The sequence below is a fragment of the Nerophis lumbriciformis genome, linkage group LG14 (genome assembly GCF_033978685.3).
Source record: "Nerophis lumbriciformis linkage group LG14, RoL_Nlum_v2.1, whole genome shotgun sequence".
Taxonomy (NCBI): Eukaryota; Metazoa; Chordata; class Actinopteri; order Syngnathiformes; family Syngnathidae; genus Nerophis; species Nerophis lumbriciformis.
This window is the reverse complement of record NC_084561.2, coordinates 43,532,448-43,557,146: the sequence shown is the minus strand read 5'-3', so window position 1 is coordinate 43,557,146 and position 24,699 is coordinate 43,532,448. Positions and strand designations below refer to the sequence as shown.

At 41.0% G+C, this 24,699-nt stretch overlaps 1 protein-coding gene across 1 annotated transcript in view; it reads left to right on the top strand.

Annotated features, from left to right (window-relative positions):
• The first annotated feature begins 8,417 nt into the window (after positions 1 to 8,417).
• LOC133616345 (contactin-associated protein-like 4) overlaps positions 8,418 to 24,699 on the top strand; it is a 306,751-nt gene continuing 290,469 nt past the window's right edge. Inside the window, exon 1 of the mRNA XM_061975492.1 lies at positions 8,418 to 8,499. Coding sequence (XP_061831476.1) covers positions 8,424 to 8,499 — 76 coding nt within the window. The 5' untranslated portion in view covers positions 8,418 to 8,423. The remainder of the gene's footprint in view (positions 8,500 to 24,699) is intronic.

Here is a 24,699-nt window from a genome sequence, read left to right as displayed (position 1 = left end):
TAAGAGAGCATTTAACGTCTCAAGAAAAGCCAAAATGTGTCGACACGGCACAGTAAAAGGACTTGTTCTTAACAGGACCAGGATTGCCCTTCCTAATACAGTGGTACCTCAACTTCAGAGTATTTTTGAGATAAGAGCTGTCTCTCAGCTAATTGCTGAGCTTTAAGTTGGAGCAAAAAGTTGAGTTACAAGCATCGAGACCTGTCTCCACTCAAGATGATCTCCTGCTGGCCCCACTATGACTGGACTCTCACAATTAGATCCACTATGGACTGGACTCTCACAATTAGATCCACTATGGACTGGACTCTCACACTATTATGTTAGATCCACTATAGACTTGACTCTCACACTATTATGTTAGATCCACTATGGATTGGACTCTCACACTATTATGTTAGATCCACTATGGACTGGACTCTCACTATTATGTTAGATCCACTATGGACTGGACTCTCACACTATTATGTTAGATCCACTATGGACTGGACTCTCACTATTATGTTAGATCCACTAAGGACTGGACTCTCAGTATTAGATCCACTATGGACTGGACTCTCACTATTATGTTAGATCCACTATGGACTGGACTCTCACACTATTATGTTAGATCCACTAAGGATTGGACTCTCACTATTAGATCCACTATGGACTGGACTCTCACTATTATGTTAGATCCACTATGGACTGGACTCTCACACTATTATGTTAGATCCACTATGGACTGGACTCTCACTATTAGATCCACTATGGACTGGACTCTCACAATTAGATCCACTATGGACTGTACTCTCACTATTATGTTAGATCCACTATGGACTGGACTCTCACAATCAGATCCACTATGGACTGGACTCTCACTATTATGTTAGATCCACTATGGACTGGACTCTCACCATTAGATCCACTATGGACTGGACTCTCACTATTATGTTAGATCCACTATGGACTGGACTCTCACACTATTATGTTAGATCCACTATAGACTGGACTCTCACACTATTATGTTAGATCCACTATGGACTGGACTCTCACTATTATGTTAGATCCACTAAGGAGTGGACTCTCACTATTAGATCCACTATGGACTGGACTCTCACTATTATGTTAGATCCACTATGGACTGGACTCTCACACTATTATGTTAGATCCACTAAGGACTGGACTCTCACTATTAGATTCACTATGGACTGGACTCTCACTATTATGTTAGATCCACTATGGACTGGACTCTCTCACTATTATGTTAGATCCACTATGGACTGGACTCTCACACTATTACGTTAGATCCACTATGGACTGGACTCTCACTATTAGATCCACTATGGACTGGACTCTCACTATTATGTTAGATCCACTATGGACTTGACTCTCTCACTATTATGTTGGATCCACTATGGACTGGACTCTCACTATTATGTTGGATCCACTATGGACTGGACTCTCACAATCAGATCCACTATGGACTGGACTCTCACTATTATGTTAGATCCACTATGGACTGGACTCTCACCATTAGATCCACTATGGACTGGACTCTCACTATTATGTTAGATCCACTATGGACTGGACTCTCACACTATTATGTTAGATCCACTATAGACTGGACTCTCACACTATTATGTTAGATCCACTATGGACTGGACTCTCACTATTATGTTAGATCCACTAAGGAGTGGACTCTCACTATTAGATCCACTATGGACTGGACTCTCACTATTATGTTAGATCCACTATGGACTGGACTCTCACACTATTATGTTAGATCCACTAAGGACTGGACTCTCACTATTAGATTCACTATGGACTGGACTCTCACTATTATGTTAGATCCACTATGGACTGGACTCTCTCACTATTATGTTAGATCCACTATGGACTGGACTCTCACACTATTACGTTAGATCCACTATGGACTGGACTCTCACTATTAGATCCACTATGGACTGGACTCTCACTATTAGATCCACTATGGACTGGACTCTCACTATTATGTTAGATCCACTATGGACTTGACTCTCTCACTATTATGTTGGATCCACTATGGACTGGACTCTCACTATTATGTTGGATCCACTATGGACTGGACTCTCACACTATTATGTTATGACGCATTGATTCGTCACCTAAATCTCTGTGGTGACTAAGTCCATGTCTACACTAAGCCGGATAACCCCTTAAAGGAATAATTATTTAGCCTAAGCCCCGTTTCAGCAACACTAAACTATCGTTTAAGGTCCCCTCCTCGGACAAGGATAAGGTTAGGTGGGATTTACCCTGGATACCCTTAGTGTAGAAGGGGCCTTAAGAGAGCATTTAACGTCTCAAGAAAAGCCAAAATGTGTCGACACGGCACAGTAAAAGGACTTGTTCTTAACAGGACCAGGATTGCCCTTCCTAATACAGTGGTACCTCAACTTCAGAGTATTTTTGAGATAAGAGCTGTCTCTCAGCTAATTGCTATGCTTTAAGTTGGAGCAAAAAGTTGACTTACAAGCATCGAGACCTGTCTCCACTCAAGATGATCTCCTGCTGGCCCCACTATGGACTGGACTCTCACAATTAGATCCACTATGGACTGGACTCTCACAATTAGATCCACTATGGACTGGACTCTCACAATTAGATCCACTATGGACTGGACTCTCACACTATTATGTTAGATCCACTATGGACTGGACTCTCACTATTATGTTAGATCCACTATGGACATGACTCTCACACTATTATGTTAGATCCACTATGGACTGGACTCTCACACTATTATGTTAGATCCACTATGGACTGGACTCTCACACTATTATGTTAGATCCACTATGGATTGGACTCTCACTATTATGTTAGATCCACTAAGGAGTGGACTCTCACTATTAGATCCACTATGGACTGGACTCTCACTATTATGTTAGATCCACTATGGACTGGACTCTCACCATTAGATCCACTATGGACTGGACTCTCACTATTATGTTAGATCCACTATGGACTGGACTCTCACACTATTATGTTAGATCCACTATAGACTGGACTCTCACACTATTATGTTAGATCCACTATGGACTGGACTCTCACTATTATGTTAGATCCACTAAGGAGTGGACTCTCACTATTAGATCCACTATGGACTGGACTCTCACTATTATGTTAGATCCACTATGGACTGGACTCTCACACTATTATGTTAGATCCACTAAGGACTGGACTCTCACTATTAGATTCACTATGGACTGGACTCTCACTATTATGTTAGATCCACTATGGACTGGACTCTCTCACTATTATGTTAGATCCACTATGGACTGGACTCTCACACTATTACGTTAGATCCACTATGGACTGGACTCTCACTATTAGATCCACTATGGACTGGACTCTCACTATTAGATCCACTATGGACTGGACTCTCACTATTATGTTAGATCCACTATGGACTTGACTCTCTCACTATTATGTTGGATCCACTATGGACTGGACTCTCACTATTATGTTGGATCCACTATGGACTGGACTCTCACACTATTATGTTATGACGCATTGATTCGTCACCTAAATCTCTGTGGTGACTAAGTCCATGTCTACACTAAGCCGGATAACCCCTTAAAGGAATAATTATTTAGCCTAAGCCCCGTTTCAGCAACACTAAACTATCGTTTAAGGTCCCCTCCTCGGACAAGGATAAGGTTAGGTGGGATTTACCCTGGATACCCTTAGTGTAGAAGGGGCCTTAAGAGAGCATTTAACGTCTCAAGAAAAGCCAAAATGTGTCGACACGGCACAGTAAAAGGACTTGTTCTTAACAGGACCAGGATTGCCCTTCCTAATACAGTGGTACCTCAACTTCAGAGTATTTTTGAGATAAGAGCTGTCTCTCAGCTAATTGCTATGCTTTAAGTTGGAGCAAAAAGTTGACTTACAAGCATCGAGACCTGTCTCCACTCAAGATGATCTCCTGCTGGCCCCACTATGGACTGGACTCTCACAATTAGATCCACTATGGACTGGACTCTCACAATTAGATCCACTATGGACTGGACTCTCACAATTAGATCCACTATGGACTGGACTCTCACACTATTATGTTAGATCCACTATGGACTGGACTCTCACTATTATGTTAGATCCACTATGGACATGACTCTCACACTATTATGTTAGATCCACTATGGACTGGACTCTCACACTATTATGTTAGATCCACTATGGACTGGACTCTCACACTATTATGTTAGATCCACTATGGATTGGACTCTCACTATTATGTTAGATCCACTAAGGAGTGGACTCTCACTATTAGATCCACTATGGACTGGACTCTCACTATTATGTTAGATCCACTATGGACTGGACTCTCACACTATTATGTTAGATCCACTAAGGACTGGACTCTCACTATTAGATTCACTATGGACTGGACTCTCACTATTATGTTAGATCCACTATGGACTGGACTCTCTCACTATTATGTTAGATCCACTATGGACTGGACTCTCACACTATTACGTTAGATCCACTATGGACTGGACTCTCACTATTAGATCCACTATGGACTGGACTCTCACTATTATGTTAGATCCACTATGGACTTGACTCTCTCACTATTATGTTGGATCCACTATGGACTGGACTCTCACTATTATGTTGGATCCACTATGGACTGGACTCTCACACTATTATGTTATGACGCATTGATTCGTCACCTAAATCTCTGTGGTGACTAAGTCCATGTCTACACTAAGCCGGATAACCCCTTAAAGGAATAATTATTTAGCCTAAGCCCCGTTTCAGCAACACTAAACTATCGTTTAAGGTCCCCTCCTCGGACAAGGATAAGGTTAGGTGGGATTTACCCTGGATAACCTTAGTGTAGAAGGGGCCTTAAGAGAGCATTTAACGTCTCAAGAAAAGCCAAAATGTGTCGACACGGCACAGTAAAAGGACTTGTTCTTAACAGGACCAGGATTGCCCTTCCTAATACAGTGGTAACTCAACTTCAGAGTATTTTTGAGATAAGAGCTGTCTCTCAGCTAATTGCTATGCTTTAAGTTGGAGCAAAAAGTTGAGTTACAAGCATCGAGACCTGTCTCCACTCAAGATGATCTCCTGCTGGCCCCACTATGGACTGGACTCTCACAATTAGATCCACTATGGACTGGACTCTCACAATTAGATCCACTGTGGACTGGACTCTCACACTATTATGTTAGATCCACTATGGACTGGACTCTCACTATTATGTTAGATTCACTATGGACTGGACTCTCACAATATTATGTTAGATTCACTATGGACTGGACTCTCACCCTATTATGTTAGATCCACTATGGACTGGACTCTCACTATTAGATCCACTATGGACTGGACTCTCACTATTATGTTAGATCCACTATGGACTGGACTCTCACACTATTATGTTAGATCCACTATGGACTGGACTCTCACACTATTACGTTAGAACGGTGGACAATTACTATACACAAACTCCGCAACCTTGTGGACAGCCTTCCCAGAAGAGTTGAAGCTGTAATAGCTGCAAAAGGTGGACCCACATCATATTGAACCCTATGGGTTAGGAATGGAGTTCAAGTACCTGGGAGTCTTGTTCACGAGTGAGGGAAGAGTGGATGGTGAGATCGACAGGCGGATCGGTGCGGCGTCTTCAGTAATGCGGACGCTGTATCGATCCGTTGTGGTGAAGAAGGAGCTGAGCCGGAAGGCAAAGCTCTCAATTTACCGGTCGATCTACGTTCCCATCCTCATCTATGGTCATGAGCTTTGGGTTATGACTGAAAGGACAAGATCACGGGTACAAGCGGCCCAAAGGAGTTTCCTCCGCCGGGTGGCGGGTCTCTCCCTTAGAGATCGGGTGAGAAGCTTTGTCATCCGGGGGGAGCTCAAAGTAGGGCTGCAGCTAACGATTATTTTTCTATCGATTAATCTATAGATTATTTTTTCGATTAATCGGTTAATCTATAGATTATTTTTTCGATTAATCTATAGATTATTTTTCCTTTTACCGATTATTTTTTTTATTTAAAATGAAGAGGAAAAAATAAATGTAGGCCAGTTTTTTCAAAAGGCATGGCTTTTATTTACAAAAAAAAAAGTATGGCCACTCAGTCAACATTGACAACAACATGACAAAATATTCTGTAACAATGTAAACATTTAAAACTTTTAACATTTAACAAAATTAAAAGTAGCTTATTTGCTTTTTAATGTGTATATATAAAAGTAAACATCCAGTGCAAATCTTAATATTCTGGAATAGTATAAGCATTTCAAAAGTAAAAGTATTGCTTATTTTGCTTTAAAATGTGCAAAAATAAAGATAAACATCCAATACAAAAAAGTGCAAAACAGAAATATTCTGTAACAAGTGTAAACATTTCAACAAAAGTAAAAGTATTGCTTATTTGCTAAAATGTGCAAAAATAAAGCTAAACATCCAATACAAAAAAGTGTACAGTGTAAACATTTCAACAAAAGTAAAAGTATTGCTTATTTTGCTTAATAACACAACAATGATAGTATGATTAAAGTGAAAGTTAATTGTTGGTTTGTACATAGTATATGTAACTGTTAATGTTGTAAAAGGTATTTGCACAACTAATTAACGTTAGCGTTTGTGACATGTCTTGTGCCGTGGGGTTCTTTCAGGACCGACAGACTGAACGCCAGACGGCTTTGCCAGGTTTACAATCTTTTAATTTTACACAAAGTCTTTTCTCTTCCAACTCTTTTCTCTTTCTTTCCTCGCTTTTCAGCTCCTCTTCCTCGCTCGCTCGTCGTCCCCTGTCTCTTGCGGTGTCGCTCCCGGCGCGCCCCTCCTCGCCGCTCGCTCGCCGCCGCCGCCTCTCCACAGCGTTAAAGAGGAGCGCGTCTTTGTAAACACTGAACAGGCACGCCAAACGCGCCTCTCAGAGCGAAACGGTGCTTTAGTTTATGAATTTACAACGCAGATACAAATGACACATTCATGTTTTTGTGTAATGATGACAACGTATACGCACGCGGACGATTGACTAGTTGATGGTGATGGCAAGAACGCTGTCGGGGGTTTTCTTTTCAAATGTTCGTTCATAGCCGTTGTGCTGCTATGATAGGCCATTTCCGCTCGACACAGTGTGCATACAACAACATTATTAGGCCGTTTATTGAAATACTCCGACACTTTTGACGACTTTTGGCGTGCTTTTTTCCCCTCGCTCGCATCGTCTGCTTTGCGCTCCGCCATGACAGTAGTGTGACGTAAATATGCGACGCGCCGACGCACAAAAACGGCGTCGACGTATTTACGTAACCGATGACGTCGACTACGTCGACGCGTCGTTTCAGCCTTACTCGGAATCCATATTGGTTCTCCACAAGCGTCCCACTTTTGTTAATAAATAAATCTAATCGACTATTGAATAATTTTTCCAAGATTTTGGAGAATTGTGGAAGTAATATTGAACCCTATGGGTTAGGAATGGAGTTCAAGTACCTCGGAGTCTTGTTCACGAGTGAGGGAAGAGTGGATGGTGAGATCGACAGGCGGCGTCTTCAGTAATGTGGACGCTGTATCGATCCGTTGTGGTGAAGAAGGAGCTGAGCCGGAAGGCAAAGCTCTCAATTTACCGGTCGATCTACGTTCCCATCCTCACCTATGGTCATGAGCTTTGGGTTATGACCGGAAGGACAAGATCACGGGTACAAGCGGCCCAAATGAGTTTCCTCCGCCGGGTGGCGGGTCTCTCCCTTAGAGATAGGGTGAGAAGCTCTGTCATCCGGGGGGAGCTCAAAGTAAAGCCGCTGCTCCTCCACATGGAGAGGAGCCAGATGAGGTGGTTCGGGCATCTGGTCAGGATGCCACGATGGCACGTCCGGTAGGAGGCCAAGGGGAAGACCCAGGACACGTTGGGAAGACTATGTCTCCCGACTGGCCTGGGAAAGCCTCGGGATCCCCTGGGAAGAGCTGGACGAAGTGGCTGGGGAGAGGGAAGTCTGGGCTTCCCTGCTTAGGCTGCTGCCCCCGCGACCCGACCTCGGATAAGCGGAAGAAGATGGATGGATGGATGGATGGATGTATTCAGTGTTAGTCTTTATATTTGAAGAAAAAAAAAGGTTTGTTTGATTTCTGAGTGTATTCTCCGCCTCTTAGGTGGACCATGCACGATACATAAGAAAAGTAAAGTGCTAATAACAACAACAAGCCGTCACTTGTCACTACACTGTCTGCTGGAAACCTGCTCCACCTTGATAGTCTTGTTTTTTTTTTCTTTCTATCCTCCCTCCATCACTTGACAGTGAGAGCGTCCCCCCCTTTCCCCCTCCCCCCCCCCGCCTGCACGGACGCAGTGGCAGCAGCCGGAGTAGACGCTGGCAGAGGAGGTGGATAGACGGTCTCCTCGCGGTCGGATTCTCCAACGCCACGCGGCTTCAACATGCCTCCGAGGAACACGAGACTGTCTGCGCTCGTCCTGCTCATCTCCTCGCTGCTTCTCAGCCCCTGCGGGACAGGTGAGTAGCTCTTCCCCCCCCCAGCCTCCACCTGAGCTGCAAGGTGCATGTTTGGCAATGTGGTCACACTTTTTTTGTCACGTCCCCCTTTAGTCTTACATGAAACATGAAGAAAACACGCAACAATGCATTTTGTAAATAAATATAAAATGTCATCCTTTCCAAATGTAGCTGTTGATAAGGAAATAATAGCAAATGTCAGTGAATATCGTTACCTGGGTGTCATTCGAGATCAGTGTTTTCCAACCTTTTTTGAGACAAGGTACATTTTTGGCGTTAAAAAAATGCAGAGGCACACCTGCAGACATCATTAAAAAAACGAAACTCAGTTGACAGTAAAAAGTCGCAATTGTTGAATATGACTTATGACCATAACCAAGCATGCATCACTATAGCTCTTGTCTCAAAGTAGGTGTACTGTCACCACCTGTCACATCACACCCTGACTTATTTGGACTTTTTTGCTGTTTTCCTGTGTGTAGTGTTTTACTTCTTGTCTTGCGCTCCTATTTTGGTGGCTTTTTCTCTTTTTTTTGGTATTTTCCTGTAGCATGTCTTCCTTCGAGCGATATTTCCCGCATCTACTTTGTTTTTGTCATGTCTGTGTAATCATGTTTTGTTTTAAGTCATGTTTTGTTTAGTTATAGGACTCTTTAGTTTCTGTCTTTTCACTCCCTTGTCTTGTTTCCATGATTACCGTATTTTCCGCACCATAAGCCGCCCTGGGTTATAAGCCGCGCCTTCAATGAACGGCATATTTCAAAACTTTGTCCACCTATAAGCCGCCCCGTGTTGTAAGCCGCATCTAACTGCGCTAAAGGGAATGTCAAAAAAACAGTCAGATAGGTCAGTCAAACTTTAATAATATATTAAAAACCAGCGTGATGTGGGCGCGCATGGAGTCGTATATCAACATGGACGGAGCTGCGTGAAAAAAGCCACCCGGCCTCTTTGCGTAAACTTACCTTAACCACTCGCTCATCTTTTCTTCATCCATCCATCCCTTCGAGTTAGCTTTTATGATGACGCCGGCTGGAAAGGTCTCTTTTGGCAAGGTCTTCCTTTTGAATATCACCATGGGTGGAAGTTTCTGGCCATTAGCATGGCAAGCTAGAACCACAGTGAAGGATGACTTCTCATTCCCTGTGGTGCGAATATTCACCGTACGTGCTCCCGTTGTATCCACAGTGCGGTTCACAGGAATATCAAAAGTCAGTGGAACCTTGTCCATGTTGATAATGTTCTCTGGCCGGATCTTTTTTTCAGCTATCTTGTTTTTACAATATGCACGGAAAGTAGCCAGCTTTTCTTGAAAGTCTTTAGGCAGTTGCTGTGAAATAGTAGTCCGTGTGCGGATGGAGAGATTGCGTCTTTTCATGAACCGGAAACCTGTCGCTTAGTAGGAGCCATTTTGTGGTCTTTACAGATATAAACACACAAAGGAAATGAAACGTAATATCCGCGCGCTTCTTCTTCTTCTATGGGGGCGGGTGGTTGCTTACAGTAGAAGAAGAAGCGCTTCCTGTTCTATGGGGACGGGTGCTTACCTTGGCGGTTGCTTGCGTAGAAGAAGAAGCACTTCCTCTTCTACGGGGAAAAAAGATGGCGGCTGTTTACCGTAGTTGCGAGACCGAAACTTTATGAAAATGAATCTTAATATTAATCCATATATAAAGCGCACCGGGTTAAAAGCCGCACTGTCAGCTTTTGAGTAAATTTGTGGTTTTTAGGTGCGGCTAATACGGTACCCCATTAGTTTCACCTGTTCCACGTTTGGACTCATTGTGCACTCTTGATTGTCACCATAGCAACCCATTAGTTTTCACCTGTCACGTCACGAACCTGTTTCACGTTTTGAGTCACGCACCTGCTTTCACTAATCATGTCCATAGTATTTAAGTTCATTCTTTTCAGTTTGTCGTTCTGACGACCTCACCACATTTATGCTCTGTCCATTCTTTCCATTCCATTCTTCATGCAACTATTTTTGTCCAAGCCAAGTAAGTTTTTGTTCCATGTTTATAGTCTTTTTGGTTTCATAGTTTGTTCTCCGCCATTGTGCGTGTTTTTCGTTTGTACTTTTTGCTATAGTCTTTTGGTTTCATAGTTTATTCTCCGCCACTGTGCGCGCTTTTCATTTGCACTTTTTTTTTAATATATTAAATAAATCATGTACCGTATTTTCCGCACCATAAGCCGCCCTGGGTTATAAGCCGCGCCTTCAATGAACGGCATATTTCAAAACTTTGTCCACCTATAAGCCGCCCCGTGTTGTAAGCCGCATCTAACTGCGCTAAAGGAATGTCAAAAAAACAGTCAGATAGGTCAGTCAAACTTTAATAATATATTAAAAACCAGCGTGATGTGGGCGCGCATGGAGTCGTATATCAACATGGACGGAGCTGCGTGAAAAAAGCCACCCGGCCTCTTCGCGTAAACTTCCCTTAACCACTCGCTCATCTTTTCTTCATCCATCCATCCCTTCGAGTTAGCTTTTATGATGACGCCGGCTGGAAAGGTCTCTTTTGGCAAGGTCTTCCTTTTGAATATCACCATGGGTGGAAGTTTCTGGCCATTAGCATGGCAAGCTAGAACCACAGTGAAGGATGACTTCTCATTCCCTGTGGTGCGAATATTCACCGTACGTGCTCCCGTTGTATCCACAGTGCGGTTCACAGGAATATCAAAAGTCAGTGGAACCTCGTCCATGTTGATAATGTTCTCTGGCCGGATCTTTTTTTCAGCTATCTTGTTTTTACAATATGCACGGAAAGTAGCCAGCTTTTCTTGAAAGTCTTTAGGCAGTTGCTGTGAAATAGTAGTCCGTGTGCGGATGGAGAGATTGCGTCTTTTCATGAACCGGAAACCTGTCGCTTAGTAGGAGCCATTTTGTGGTCTTTACAGATGTAAACACACAAAGGAAATGAAACGTAATACCCGCGCCCTTCTTCTTCTTCTATGAGGGCGGGTGGTTGCTTACAGTAGAAGAAGAAGCGCTTCCTGTTCTATGGGGGCGGGTGCTTACCTTGGCGGTTGCTTGCGTAGAAGGGTTGGAATTGGGGGTTAAATCACCAAAATGATTCCCGGGCGCAGCCACCGCTGCTGCCCACTGCTCCCCTCACCTCCCAGGGGGTGATCAAGGGTGATGGGTCAAATGCAGAGAATAATTTCGCCACACCTAGTGTGTGTGTGACAATCATTGGTACTTTAACTTTAACTTTAGAAGAAGAAGCACTTCCTCTTCTACGGGGAAAAAAGATGGCGGCTGTTTACCGTAGTTGCGAGACCGAAACTTTATGAAAATGAATCTTAATATTAATCCATATATAAAGCGCACCGGGTTATAAGCCGCACTGTCAGCTTTTGAGTAAGTTTGTGGTTTTTAGGTGCGGCTAATAGTGCGGAAAATACGGTACCCCATTAGTTTCACCTGTTCCACGTTTGGACTCATTGTGCACTCTTGATTGTCACCATAGCAACCCATTAGTTTTCACCTGTCACGTCACGCACCTGTTTCACGTTTTGAGTCACGCACCTGCTTTCACTAATCACGTCCATAGTATTTAAGTTCATTCTTTTCAGTTTGTCGTTCTGACGACCTCACCACATTTATGCTCTGTCCATTCTTTCCATGTCCATTCTTCATGCAACTATTTTTGTCCAAGCCAAGTAAGTTTTTGTTCCATGTTTATAGTCTTTTTGGTTTCATAGTTTGTTCTCCGCCATTGTGCGTGTTTTTCGTTTGTACTTTTTGCTATAGTCTTTTGGTTTCATAGTTTATTCTCCGCCACTGTGCGCGCTTTTCATTTGCACTTTTTTTTTAATATATTAAATAAATCATGTACCGTATTTTCCGCACCATAAGCCGCCCTGGGTTATAAGCTGCGCCTTCAATGAACGGCATATTTCAAAACTTTGTCCACCTATAAGCCGCCCCGTGTTATAAGCCGCATCTAACTGCGCTAAAGGAATGTCAAAAAAACAGTCAGATAGGTCAGTCAAACTTTAATAATATATTAAAAACCAGCGTGATGTGGGCGCGCATGGAGTCGTATATCAACATGGACGGAGCTGCGTGAAAAAAGCCACCCGGCCTCTTCGCGTAAACTTCCCTTAACCACTCGCTCATCTTTTCTTCATCCATCCATCCCTTCGAGTTAGCTTTTATGATGACGCCGGCTGGAAAGGTCTCTTTTGGCAAGGTCTTCCTTTTGAATATCACCATGGGTGGAAGTTTCTGGCCATTAGCATGGCAAGCTAGAACCACAGTGAAGGATGACTTCTCATTCCCTGTGGTGCGAATATTCACCGTACGTGCTCCCGTTGTATCCACAGTGCGGTTCACAGGAATATCAAAAGTCAGTGGAACCTCGTCCATGTTGATAATGTTCTCTGGCCGGATCTTTTTTTCAGCTATCTTGTTTTTACAATATGCACGGAAAGTAGCCAGCTTTTCTTGAAAGTCTTTAGGCAGTTGCTGTGAAATAGTAGTCCGTGTGCGGATGGAGAGATTGCGTCTTTTCATGAACCGGAAACCTGTCGCTTAGTAGGAGCCATTTTGTGGTCTTTACAGATGTAAACACACAAAGGAAATGAAACGTAATATCCGCGCGCTTCTTCTTCTTCTATGGGGGCGGGTGGTTGCTTACAGTAGAAGAAGCAGCGCTTCCTGTTCTATGGGGGCGGGTGCTTACCTTGGCGGTTGCTTGCGTAGAAGAAGAAGCACTTCCTCTTCTACGGGGAAAAAAGATGGCGGCTGTTTACCGTAGTTGCGAGACCGAAACTTTATGAAAATGAATCTTAATATTAATCCATATATAAAGCGCACCGGGTTATAAGCCGCACTGTCAGCTTTTGAGTAAATTTGTGGTTTTTAGGTGCGGCTAATAGTGCGGAAAATACGGTACCCCATTAGTTTCACCTGTTCCACGTTTGGACTCATTGTGCACTCTTGATTGTCACCATAGCAACCCATTAGTTTTCACCTGTCACGTCACGCACCTGTTTCACGTTTTGAGTCACGCACCTGCTTTCACTAATCATGTCCATAGTATTTAAGTTCATTCTTTTCAGTTTGTCGTTCTGACGACCTCACCACATTTATGCTCTGTCCATTCTTTCCATGTCCATTCTTCATGCAACTATTTTTGTCCAAGCCAAGTAAGTTTTTGTTTTTGCTATAGTCTTTTGGTTTCATAGTTTATTCTCCGCCACTGTGCGCGCTTTTCGTTTGCACTTTTTTTTGATATATTAAATAAATCATGTACCTTCATTCCCGTCTCGCCCGTGCCAACTTTCCGTTGCATCCCGGAAAAGCAAACACCCAAGATCAAGTCATGACAGTTTTAGCCATCAAGAATATTTCAGTTGTTTTTATCCTTCTTTGTGGGGACATTGTTGATTGTCACGTCATGTTCGGATGTACTTTGTGGACGCCTTCTTTGCTCCACACACTGCAAAAAGTCACTGTTCAAAAACAAGAAAAAAAATTACAAAAATGAGGGGTATTTTACTTGAATTAAGCAAAATTATCTGCCAATAGAAAATTTGGCTTGTAAAGACTTTCCAAAACAAGTAAAAATTAGCTAACCTCAATGAACCCAAAAATACTTTAAAATAAGTATATTCCCACTAATAACAATTGTACTACTGTATGACTACATATTTTCTATCGTTTCATTGAAAATAAAACAGCAAAGTCTATTTGGCTGTCATCTGTTTTAATTATGAGACACAATTGTGTCAAAGTCATGATTTTTTTTTTTACATGCTTGAAATAAGAAATGATTACTTTAAAAAAGTAGTTTTATACTTGTGAGTGTTGATGACACAGCTTTGCAACAGTTAATATTCTAGTTTCAAGCATGTTTTACTCAATATAGGTCATCAAATCTCAGCAACAAGCTGTAATATCATACTGAGATCATTTAGGAGCAAAACACTTAAAACAAGTAAAACACTCTATCATAAAATCTGCTTAGTGAGAAGAATTATCTTATCAGACAGAAAATAAGCAAATATCACCCTTATTTGAGATATTTCATCTTACTTAGATTTCTGTTTTTGCAGTGCAGTAAGTCTTTGCTGTCGTCCAGCATTATGTTTTTGTTTACTTTGTAGCCAGTTCATTTTTAGTTTCGTTCTTCATAGCCTTCCCTAAGCTTCAATGCCTTTTCTTAGCGGCACTCACCTTTTGTTTATTTTTGGTTTAAGCATTAGACACAATTTTACCTGCACATTGCCTCCCGCTGTTTCCGACATCTACAAAGCAATTAGCTACCGGCTGCCACCTACTGATATGGAAGAGTATTACACGGTTACTCTGCCGTGCTCTAGACAGCACAGACACTTAACAACAACACATTATTTGCGGAATATAATTACCGTATTTTCCGCACTATTAGCCGCACCTAAAAACCACAAATTTACTCAAAAGCTGACAGTGCGGCTTATAACCCGGTGCGCTTTATATATGGATTAATATTAAGATTCATTTTCATAAAGTTTCGGTCTCGCAACTACGGTAAACAGCCGCCATCTTTTTTCCCCGTTTAAGAGGAAGTGCTTCTTCTTCTACGCAAGCAACCGCCAAGGTAAGCACCCGCCCCCATAGAACAGGAAGCGCTTCTTCTTCTACTGTAAGCAACCACCCGCCCCCATAGAAGAAGAAGAAGCGCGCGGATATTACGTTTCATTTCCTTTGTGTGTTTACATCTGTAAAGACCACAAAATGGCTCCTACTAAGCGACAGGTTTCCGGTTCATGAAAAGACGCAATCTCTCCATCCGCACACGGACTACTATTTCACAGCAACTGCCTAAAGACTTTCAAGAAAAGCTGGCTACTTTCCGTGCATATTGTAAAAACAAGATAGCTGAAAAAAAGATCCGGCCAGAGAACATTATCAACATGGACGAGGTTCCACTGACTTTTGATATTCCTGTGAACCGCACTGTGGATACAACGGGAGCACGTACGGTGAATATTCGCACCACAGGGAATGAGAAGTCATCCTTCACTGTGGTTCTAGCTTGCCATGCTAATGGCCAGAAACTTCCACCCATGGTGATATTCAAAAGGAAGACCTTGCCAAAAGAGACCTTTCCAGCCGGCGTCATCATAAAAGCTAACTCGAAGGGATGGATGGATGAAGAAAAGATGAGCGAGTGGTTAAGGGAAGTTTACGCGAAGAGGCCGGGTGGCTTTTTTCACGCAGCTCCGTCCATGTTGATATACGACTCCATGCGCGCCCACATCACGCTGGTTTTTAATATATTATTAAAGTTTGACTGACCTATCTGACTGTTTTTTTGACATTCCTTTAGCGCAGTTAGATGCGGCTTATAACACGGGGCGGCTTATAGGTGGACAAAGTTTTGAAATATGCCGTTCATTGAAGGCGCGGCTTATAACCCAGGGCGCCTTATGGTGCGGAAAATACGGTACTGGTTTGCAAATAATATTTTTAACCCAAATCGGTGAAATTAGCTCAATTCCCACGGCACACCAGACTGTATCTCACGGTGTGCCGCGGCACAGTGGTTGAAAAACACTGTTGGCTTTAAAGAACATTTCAGATGTGCCAGTCTTAAATACAACATAAAAATGTTCAAATATATCAGGGATTCCTTAACACTGGAGGCAGCTCAAACTTATTTTAATGCAAGGATTATGTCTCGTTTTTATTATTGTATAACACAGTGTTTTTCAACCACTGTGCCGCGGCACCATACTTGCCAACCTTGAGACCTCCGAATTCGGGAGGTGGGGGTGCAGGCAGCATACCCCTTCCCCTTCGAGCTGTCCTGGGTGGACTGAAATTATTTTTTCCAATCATTTTGGAACTTGCAAGCATACTTCTGCTTCGTCTCTGTTATGTTTTTGGACATTACTACTTGCCGTAGTTTTGAAGCAAAGCATGATGGGAATCCGGATGTTGTGTGTCAGTGTATTAACGTTCCGGCTGGAATAAACACACGCTGTAGAAGTAGCTCCGTGCCTGCCTACTTTACGGGTTATAGATAAAGCTATGGCAAACGGAGACATATATAATAGTCTCCTTTTCAGGTGAGAGAGGACGCTGAAGGCACGCCCCCAATATAGTTGTCCGGGTGGAAATCGGGAGAAATTTGGGAGAATGGTTGCCCCGGGAGATTTTCGGGAGGGGCACTGAAATTCGGGAGTCCACCAGGAAAATCGGGAGGGTTGGCAAGTATGCGTGGCACACTGGTGTACCGTGAGATACAGTCTGGATTATGGAGATTATGTCATTTCACCTATTTGGGTTAAAAATATTTTTTGCAAACCGGTAATTATAGTCTGCAAATGATGTGTTGTTGTTGAGTGTCGGTGCTGTAACCGTGTAATACTCTTCCATATCAGTAGGTGGCAGCAGGTAGCTAATTGCTTTGTAGATGTGGGAAACAGCGGGAGGCAGTGTGCAGGTAAAAAGGTGTCTAATGCTTAAACCAAAAATAAACAAAAGGCGTGTGCCGCTAAGAAAAGGCATTGAAGCTTAGGGAAGGCTATGCAGAACCAAACTAAAACTGAACTTGCTGCAAAGTAAACAAAAACAGAATGCTGGACGACAGCAAAGACTTATAGCGTTTGGAGCAGCAGACGGCGTCCACAAAGTACATCCGTACATGACATGACATGACAGTCAACAACAAAATAGGAGCGCAAGACAAGAAGTAAAACACCACTGTTTCCCACACATTCATTTATTTGTGGCGGCCCGCCGCGAAAGAATTACATCCGCCGCAAATAGATTTTTCGGCTTTTGACTCGCTCGACCGCTCATAAAAGCAATGAGACTCTGTCTGTGAATGTACCTTGTAGTTACAACTCCGGCGCAGTAGGTGGCGGTAGCCTACTATGCATTGTAACTCCGCCAATAGCACTTAATTCACCTGGTGGGCCAGAAGAAGAAGAAGACGACGACGAAGAACGGACCGACAGGATCAAAATACGAGGGTAAGACGTCTTGACAAACAAGTTCAAAAGTGGTCCGAACCTGTGCAGTGTGCAGCACCGACTCGGATTTTCTTAATTTTTATTTTCGGGATTTGAATGCATTTATTTTGAAAGGACAGCAGGTGAGATAGGTTATAGCTGCATCGCTCGCGGCTCGTCATATATTTAACGTTAATCCGCGATTTCACCGAGCGTTTCACTGACGGTGAGCAGCCTGACGCTGCTTCATTAACACCGCCGCTGTTTGACTCGGGGTCCGGGGCAGACGCACGTAGTAACAGTCACGTGTTACAATACCGACGAGCTAACGTGTCCAGGTTATAACCCTGTTGTCAATAAACACACGTGGAGACGGTGCTTCAGATACTACATTAATACTGACGCTAAATTGTCCACTGTCCACTGCAGCATGTGAATGCAATGAAAAGAATAAAATCTGAGCCAACCAGCTGTTAAAATGTTGTCCAGGTTAATGTTTTGGCCATTAAAGGCCCTTCATTTCAAGATTTCAACTGTGAGCAGGCTTTAAACAGGTGGCTGACCTGTTCAGATGGGTGTAACTGCTACTGGTCAAATCATGTGAAATAGCATTTAATTTTACATGTATGCAATGCCATATAAATGTAATTATAGATAATAATAATAATAAATACTGTGTAGTGTTGTAAATAGTCAACGGGAAGGATTTTAGTAAGATATAAGCCATGAGCACTACACAGTCAGAAAAAAACCTAGGCAGGACAAGTAAAAATATTGGGGCAAGTAGATTTGACAAGTCGGGCAAGTAGAAAAAAACTTAACGTTGAACCCTGCATGTGTTGAGCTGCTGCCGCTTAAGGTTAGACGGCACTGTAAATAGAGCGCTTCTGCTCGTTAGTAATAAATTCTAATGTTGGATGTTCACTCCTTCACACAGATGAGTATAGAAAAATATTTTCAACTGCCGAAAAGGGCTGGACTTGGAGAGGAGGTAGGCCTACAGTCCGGACCACAGGTGCGACCTGTTCAGCAGGAGGAGGAGGAGGAGGAGGAGGTTGACTGACTGTGGCAGGACACCTCTGCCTCTGTTTCACTTCATGTTGCTGGTAAATAATATGGTTGTAGTAGTAGGCTAAAGTTAAATTATTTAGTATTCACTAATTAAAGGGGCAGAGCTTTAAGAGACATTTTAGCTTTTATATTTTATAAGATATATTTTTTGTAAGAACCACAATTAATAAATATATTTCAGTGAATAACTAATTGTTCAAATCTGTATATAAATATGTACATAAAGTGTTGTAATTATATTCCAACTCCGCGTTCTTCTTGGTCATTGCCGCTGCCACCCCCCACCCCTCGACCACACCACCACACCACCACAAATAGATGCCTGTCCTGTGGGAAACACTGAACACTACACACAGGAAAACAGCAAAAAAGTAAAAATAAGTCAGGGTGTGATGTGACAGGTGGTGACAGTACACCTACTTCGAGACAAGAGCTATAGTGATGCATGCTTGGTTATGGTTTAAATTCATATCCAAAAATTGCGAGAACGAATTTTTACTGTCAATATCGGCTGCTGAGTTTCATTTTTTAATGTTTTTTGCTGACGGTGTGCCTCGGGATTTTTTAAATGAAAAAAATGTGCCCCGGCACAGAAAAGGTTGAAAAACACTGTTATAACATGTTGGTCCCAGGCAGGGCCACTGGAAACTTTGCACAAACAATCGCTCAAAATCCTTCACCCAAAACCACAACACCACCATCACTTTTAGTTCTCCAAAAATACAGATTGTTAAATTTTGCTAACATTCAAAGATTAGCATTAGAGATGTCCGATAATGGCTTTTTTGCCGATATCCGATATTCCGATATTGTCCAACTCTTAGTTACCGATTCCGATATCAAGCGATACCGACATGTACAGTGGTGGAATGAACACATTATTATGCCTAATTTTGTTGTAATGCCCCTACTGGATGCATTAAACAATGTAACAAGGTTTTTCAAAATAAATCCACTCAAGTTATGGAAAAAAGTGCCAACATGGCACTGCCATATTTATTATTGAAGTCACAAAATGCATTATTTTTTTTAACATGCCTCAAAACAGCAGCTTGTATGAGGAGATTGAGCTTAACCTATTGTTACTATAACAATCTACAAGGTTAATGTAGGTTGCTTCTCTTTCTTCCCCTCCATTTTTCTGCATTCTTTCGTATCTCAAGTTATCATTACGTATATGTATTGTTGCATTTGAACAACTGTATTGTTGATAATAGAGGTAAATTATTGGTATTGTTCATTATCAGTAGCGCTATTTCTATTGGTATTTGTATTGATCCATTTGTAGTGTAATAATGCTCATTGTCATTTCTGTATTATTTTTTATTTTCGCTAACTGCTTATTTGCTATCACTTTTACCATCATATTTGTACATGTCGTATTTGCTGATGTTGCTCTATTGTTGTTGTTGTGTTTGCTGTTGTTGTTTTTGACTCTCTGTCTTATCCCCCTCTTGTCCCCACAATTTCCCCCTCTGTCTTCCTTTTTTTTCTCTTTCTATCCCCTCCTGCTCCGGCCTGGCTTCACCAAATTATAATATAAATACATTTAGTAAAGTCAAATACAAATAAGGCAACAAGAGAAGTATCCCATACTTCTCTTTTGTAAAGTAAATGTGTACAGGTGATATGGGCATCTACATCTACTATATGATTTGCCTGAGAAGCTGGACAGGACAACAAATACAAAATAAAATAAAATAAAAAATCATGGTCGTTTTTACAAATGATGACAGATGTGAACAAGAGCATGTATTGTCTGTGTTATGATGTAAAGGAGAGGTGTTGTTGTATTGTGTTATGTCTGTGTTATGATGTAAAGGAGAGGTGTGGTTGTATTGTGTTATGTCTGTGTTATGATGTAAAGGAGAGGTGTTGTTGTATTGTGTTTTGTCTGTGTTATGATGTAAAGGAGAGGTGTGGTTGTATTGTGTTATGTCTGTGTTATGATGTAAAAGAGAGGTGTGGTTGTATTGTGTTATGTCTGTGTTATGATGTAAAGGAGAGGTGTGGTTGTATTGTGTTATGTCTGTGTTATGATGTAAAGGAGAGGTGTGGTTGTATTGTGTTATGTCTGTGTTATGATGTAAAGGAGAGGTGTGGTTGTATTGTGTTATGTGTGTGTTATGATGTAAAGGAGAGGTGTGGTTGTATTGTGTTATGTCTGTGTTATGATGTAAAGGAGGGGTGTGGTTGTATTGTGTTATGTCTGTGTTATGATGTAAAGGAGAGGTGTGGTTGTATTGTGTTATGTCTGTGTTATGATGTAAAGGAGAGGTGTGGTTGTATTGTGTTATGTCTGTGTTATGATGTAAAGGAGATGTGTGGTTGTATTGTGTTATGTCTGTGTTATGATGTAAAGGAGAGGTGTGGTTGTATTGTGTTATGTCTGTGTTATGATTTAAAGGGGACTATTTACTTTATTTGAATAACACAAAAATGTCTATATTGCATGCTTAGAATAATTATAAGGCACACTTTATTTGTAATTATGAATAATTAGATAACGTACTATTTTGTACTGCTTTAATACAGTGAAGAATATGTAACTGTTTAATTGCATTTATGGCGGAAAGATCTGTGTGGTAATTAGGTTTGGAAACAGTGCATTATGGGTCATGGCAGTCAGTTATGGTGGAATCGAGCCACACAGTTTTTCTTTACCTTACTCTTACTTTTTCTTACTATTTCTTACTGTAACACGGCACTCATTTTTTCCCCCCACATCATTATTGTTTGGCGTTTTTGAAAGAAAGTTCACAAGTAAACGATACACAAAATGAAGAGGAGCGTCTGGATATATATATATATATATATATATATATATATATATATATATATATATATATATATATATATATATATATATATATATATATATATATATATATATATATATATATATATATATATATATATCCAGTCATATATTTCAGTCAGCCAGTCGGACTGTCATATGCTAAATGGACTTTTTTTTTTTAGTCCTATTAAAACGTGATACCTTTTTTTCCCCCCTGGTTTTTAACTCAACAAATCCTCACCAGCAATACTGTACTCTTTTTTTACAAAAACGTTTTACTGGCAATCAATATGTTAGCTCAGGGCTGAAAATAAGTGCCTTTCTCAGCAGCACTTTGATAGCGCTAATTACTTGGTGTGTTCAATAGGTTGACACATTTCTTCAGCAGGAGTTTGAAATATCGCAGAAAACAAGATGACAAAATTCCTGAAGGAATTGTGTGTGAATGCTCCAATGCTGAAGTTGAACTGAAATCCTGGATTTGGAATATTTTGAAGTTGGAACAGTTTGAATCAGATAAAAAAATGTGGCAGTTGTGGAACTTTGAAGAATGTGCCACTTATTTCTATGGGAATTTCCCAAAAAATTGGTATTTTCGGGAAAAGCGGGAATTTTTTTGAAAATGGTAAAAAAAAATTGAATGGTCTGAATGAGTTGAAACGGTTGGTTTGGGAATTTTTGAAATCGGTCAAGAAATGTTGAGGGAGTAACATGTTGAATTGAGAAATGGTATCACGGATTTCCTGAAATTTAGGGAAAACCGGGAATTTTTCCAGTTAAAAAAATAACTTTGTTTTTTTTTCTAATTAAGAAAAACATTTTAGACGGTGGAATGGTTGGGGTGGGTCGAAAAATGTAGGAGGAGTAGTCGCCAGAAAAATTGATGGAAATAGGGCTTTGGAAAACCAGGAATTCTGGAAAATCCTGGAACTTTTTTGAACTTGGAAAAAGGGTAGTTTGAATTTCCAGGATGATGAATTATGTTAAGGGTGGAATGGTTTGAATAGGTTGAAATATGTGGAAATGGTGGAAGTTTGAAATATAGCCAATTCATTTTGAAAGGAAAAATGTCCCGGAAAACCCCAAATTCTGGGAAATCTGGGAATTTTTGGAAGTTGTCAGGGAAAAGCCTGCGATTCCCGAATAGGCTGAACAGTTTGAAGTTGGAACGGTTTGAATCAGATGAAAAATGTGGCAGTTGTGGAACTTTGAAGAATGTTCCACTTATGTCTATGGGAATTTCCCAAAAAATTGGGATTTTCGGGAAAAGCGGGATTTTTTTTGAAAATGGTAAAAAAAAAACTTGAATGGTCTGAATGAGTTGAAACGGTTGGTTTTGGAATTTTTGAAATCGGTCAAGAAATGTTGAGGTAGTAATATGTTGAATTGAGAAATGGTATCACGGATTTCCTGAAATTTAGAGTATACCAGGAATTTTTCAAAAACAAATTTAGACGGTAGAACGGTTGGAGTGGGTCGAAAAATGTAGGAGGAGTAGTCGCCAGAAAAATTGATGGAAATAGGGCTTTGGAAAACCAGGAATTCTGGAAAATCCTGGAACTTTTTTGAACTTCGAAAAAGGGTAGTTTGAATTTCCAGGATGGTGAACTATGTTGAAGGTGGAATGGTTTGAATAGGTTGAAATATGTGGAAATGGTGGAAGTTTGAAATATAGCCAATTCATTTTGAATGGGAAAAATGTCCCGGAAAACCCAAAATTCTGGGAAATCTGGGAATTTTTGGAAGTTGTCAGGGAAAAGCCTGCGATTCCCGAATAGGCTGAACAGTTTGAAGTTGGAACGGTTTGAATCAGATGAAAAATGTGGCAGTTGTGGAACTTTGAAGAATGTTCCACTTATGTCTATGGGAATTTCCCCAAAAATTTGGATTTTCAGCAAAAGCGGGAATTTTTTTGAAAATGGTAAAAAAAAACTTGAATGGTCTGAATGAGTTGAAACGGTTGGTTTGGGAATTTTTGAAATCGGTCAAGAAATGTTGAGGTAGTAACATGTTGAATTGAGAAATGGTATCACAGATTTCCTGAAATTTAGGGAAAACCAGGAATTTTTCAAAAAAATGTTTAGACGGTAGAACGGTTGGAGTGGGTCGAAAAATGTAGGAGGAGTAGTCGCCAGAAAATTAGATGGAAATAGGGCTTTGGAAAACCAGGAATTCTGGAAAATCCTGGAACTTTTTTGAACTTGGAAAAAGGGTAGTTTGAATTTCCAGGATGGTGAACTATGTTGAAGGTGGAATGGTTTGAATAGGTTGAAATATGTGGAAATGGTGGAAGTTTGAAATATAGCCAATTCATTTTGAATGGGAAAAATGTCCCGGAAAACCCAAAATTCTGGGAAATCTGGGAATTTTTGGAAGTTGTCAGGGAAAAGCCCGCGATTCCCGAATAGGCTGAACAGTTTGAAGTTGGAACGGTTTGAATCAGATGAAAAATGTGGCAGTAGTGTAACTTTGAAGAATGTTCCACTGATTTCTACGGGATTTTCCCAAAAAATTGGTATTTTCGGGAAAAGCGGGAATTTGTTTGAAAATGGTAAAACAAACTTGAATGGTCTGAATGAGTTGAAACGGTTGGTTTGAGGATTTTTGAAATCGGTCAAGAAATTTTGAGGTAGTAACATGTTGAATTGGGAAATGGTATCACGGATTTCCTGAAATTTAGGGAAAACCGGGAATTTTTCAAACATTTTTTTAGACGTAGAACGGTTACAGTGGGTTGAAAAATGTAGGAGTAGTCGCCAGAAAAATGAATGGAAATAGGGCTTTTTAAAACCAGGAATTCTGGAAAATCCTGGAACTTTTTTGAACTTGGAAAAAGGGTAGTTTGAATTTCCAGGATGGTGAATTATGTTAAGGGTGGAATGGTTTGAATAGGTTGAAATATGTGGAAATGGTGGAAGTTTGAAATATGGCCAATTCATTTTGAATGGGAAAAATGTCCTGGAAAACCCAAAATTCTGGGAAATCTGGGAATTTTTGGAAGTTGTCAGGGAAAAGCCTGCGATTCCCGAATAGGCTGAACAGTTTAAAGTTGGAACGGTTTGAATCAGATGAAAAATGTGGCAGTTGTGGAACTTTGAAGAATGTTCCACTTATGTCTATGGGAATTTCCCAAAAATTTGGGATTTTCAGCAAAAGCGGGAATTTTTTTGAAAATGATAAAAAAAAAAATTGAATGGTCTGAATGAGTTGAAACGGTTGGTTTTGGAATTTTTGAAATCGGTCAAGAAATGTTGAGGTAGTAACATGTTGAATTGAGAAATGGTATCACGGATTTCCTGAAATTTAGGGAAAACCAGGAATTTTTCAAAAAAAAATTTAGACGGTAGAACGGTTGGAGTGGGTTGAAAAATGTA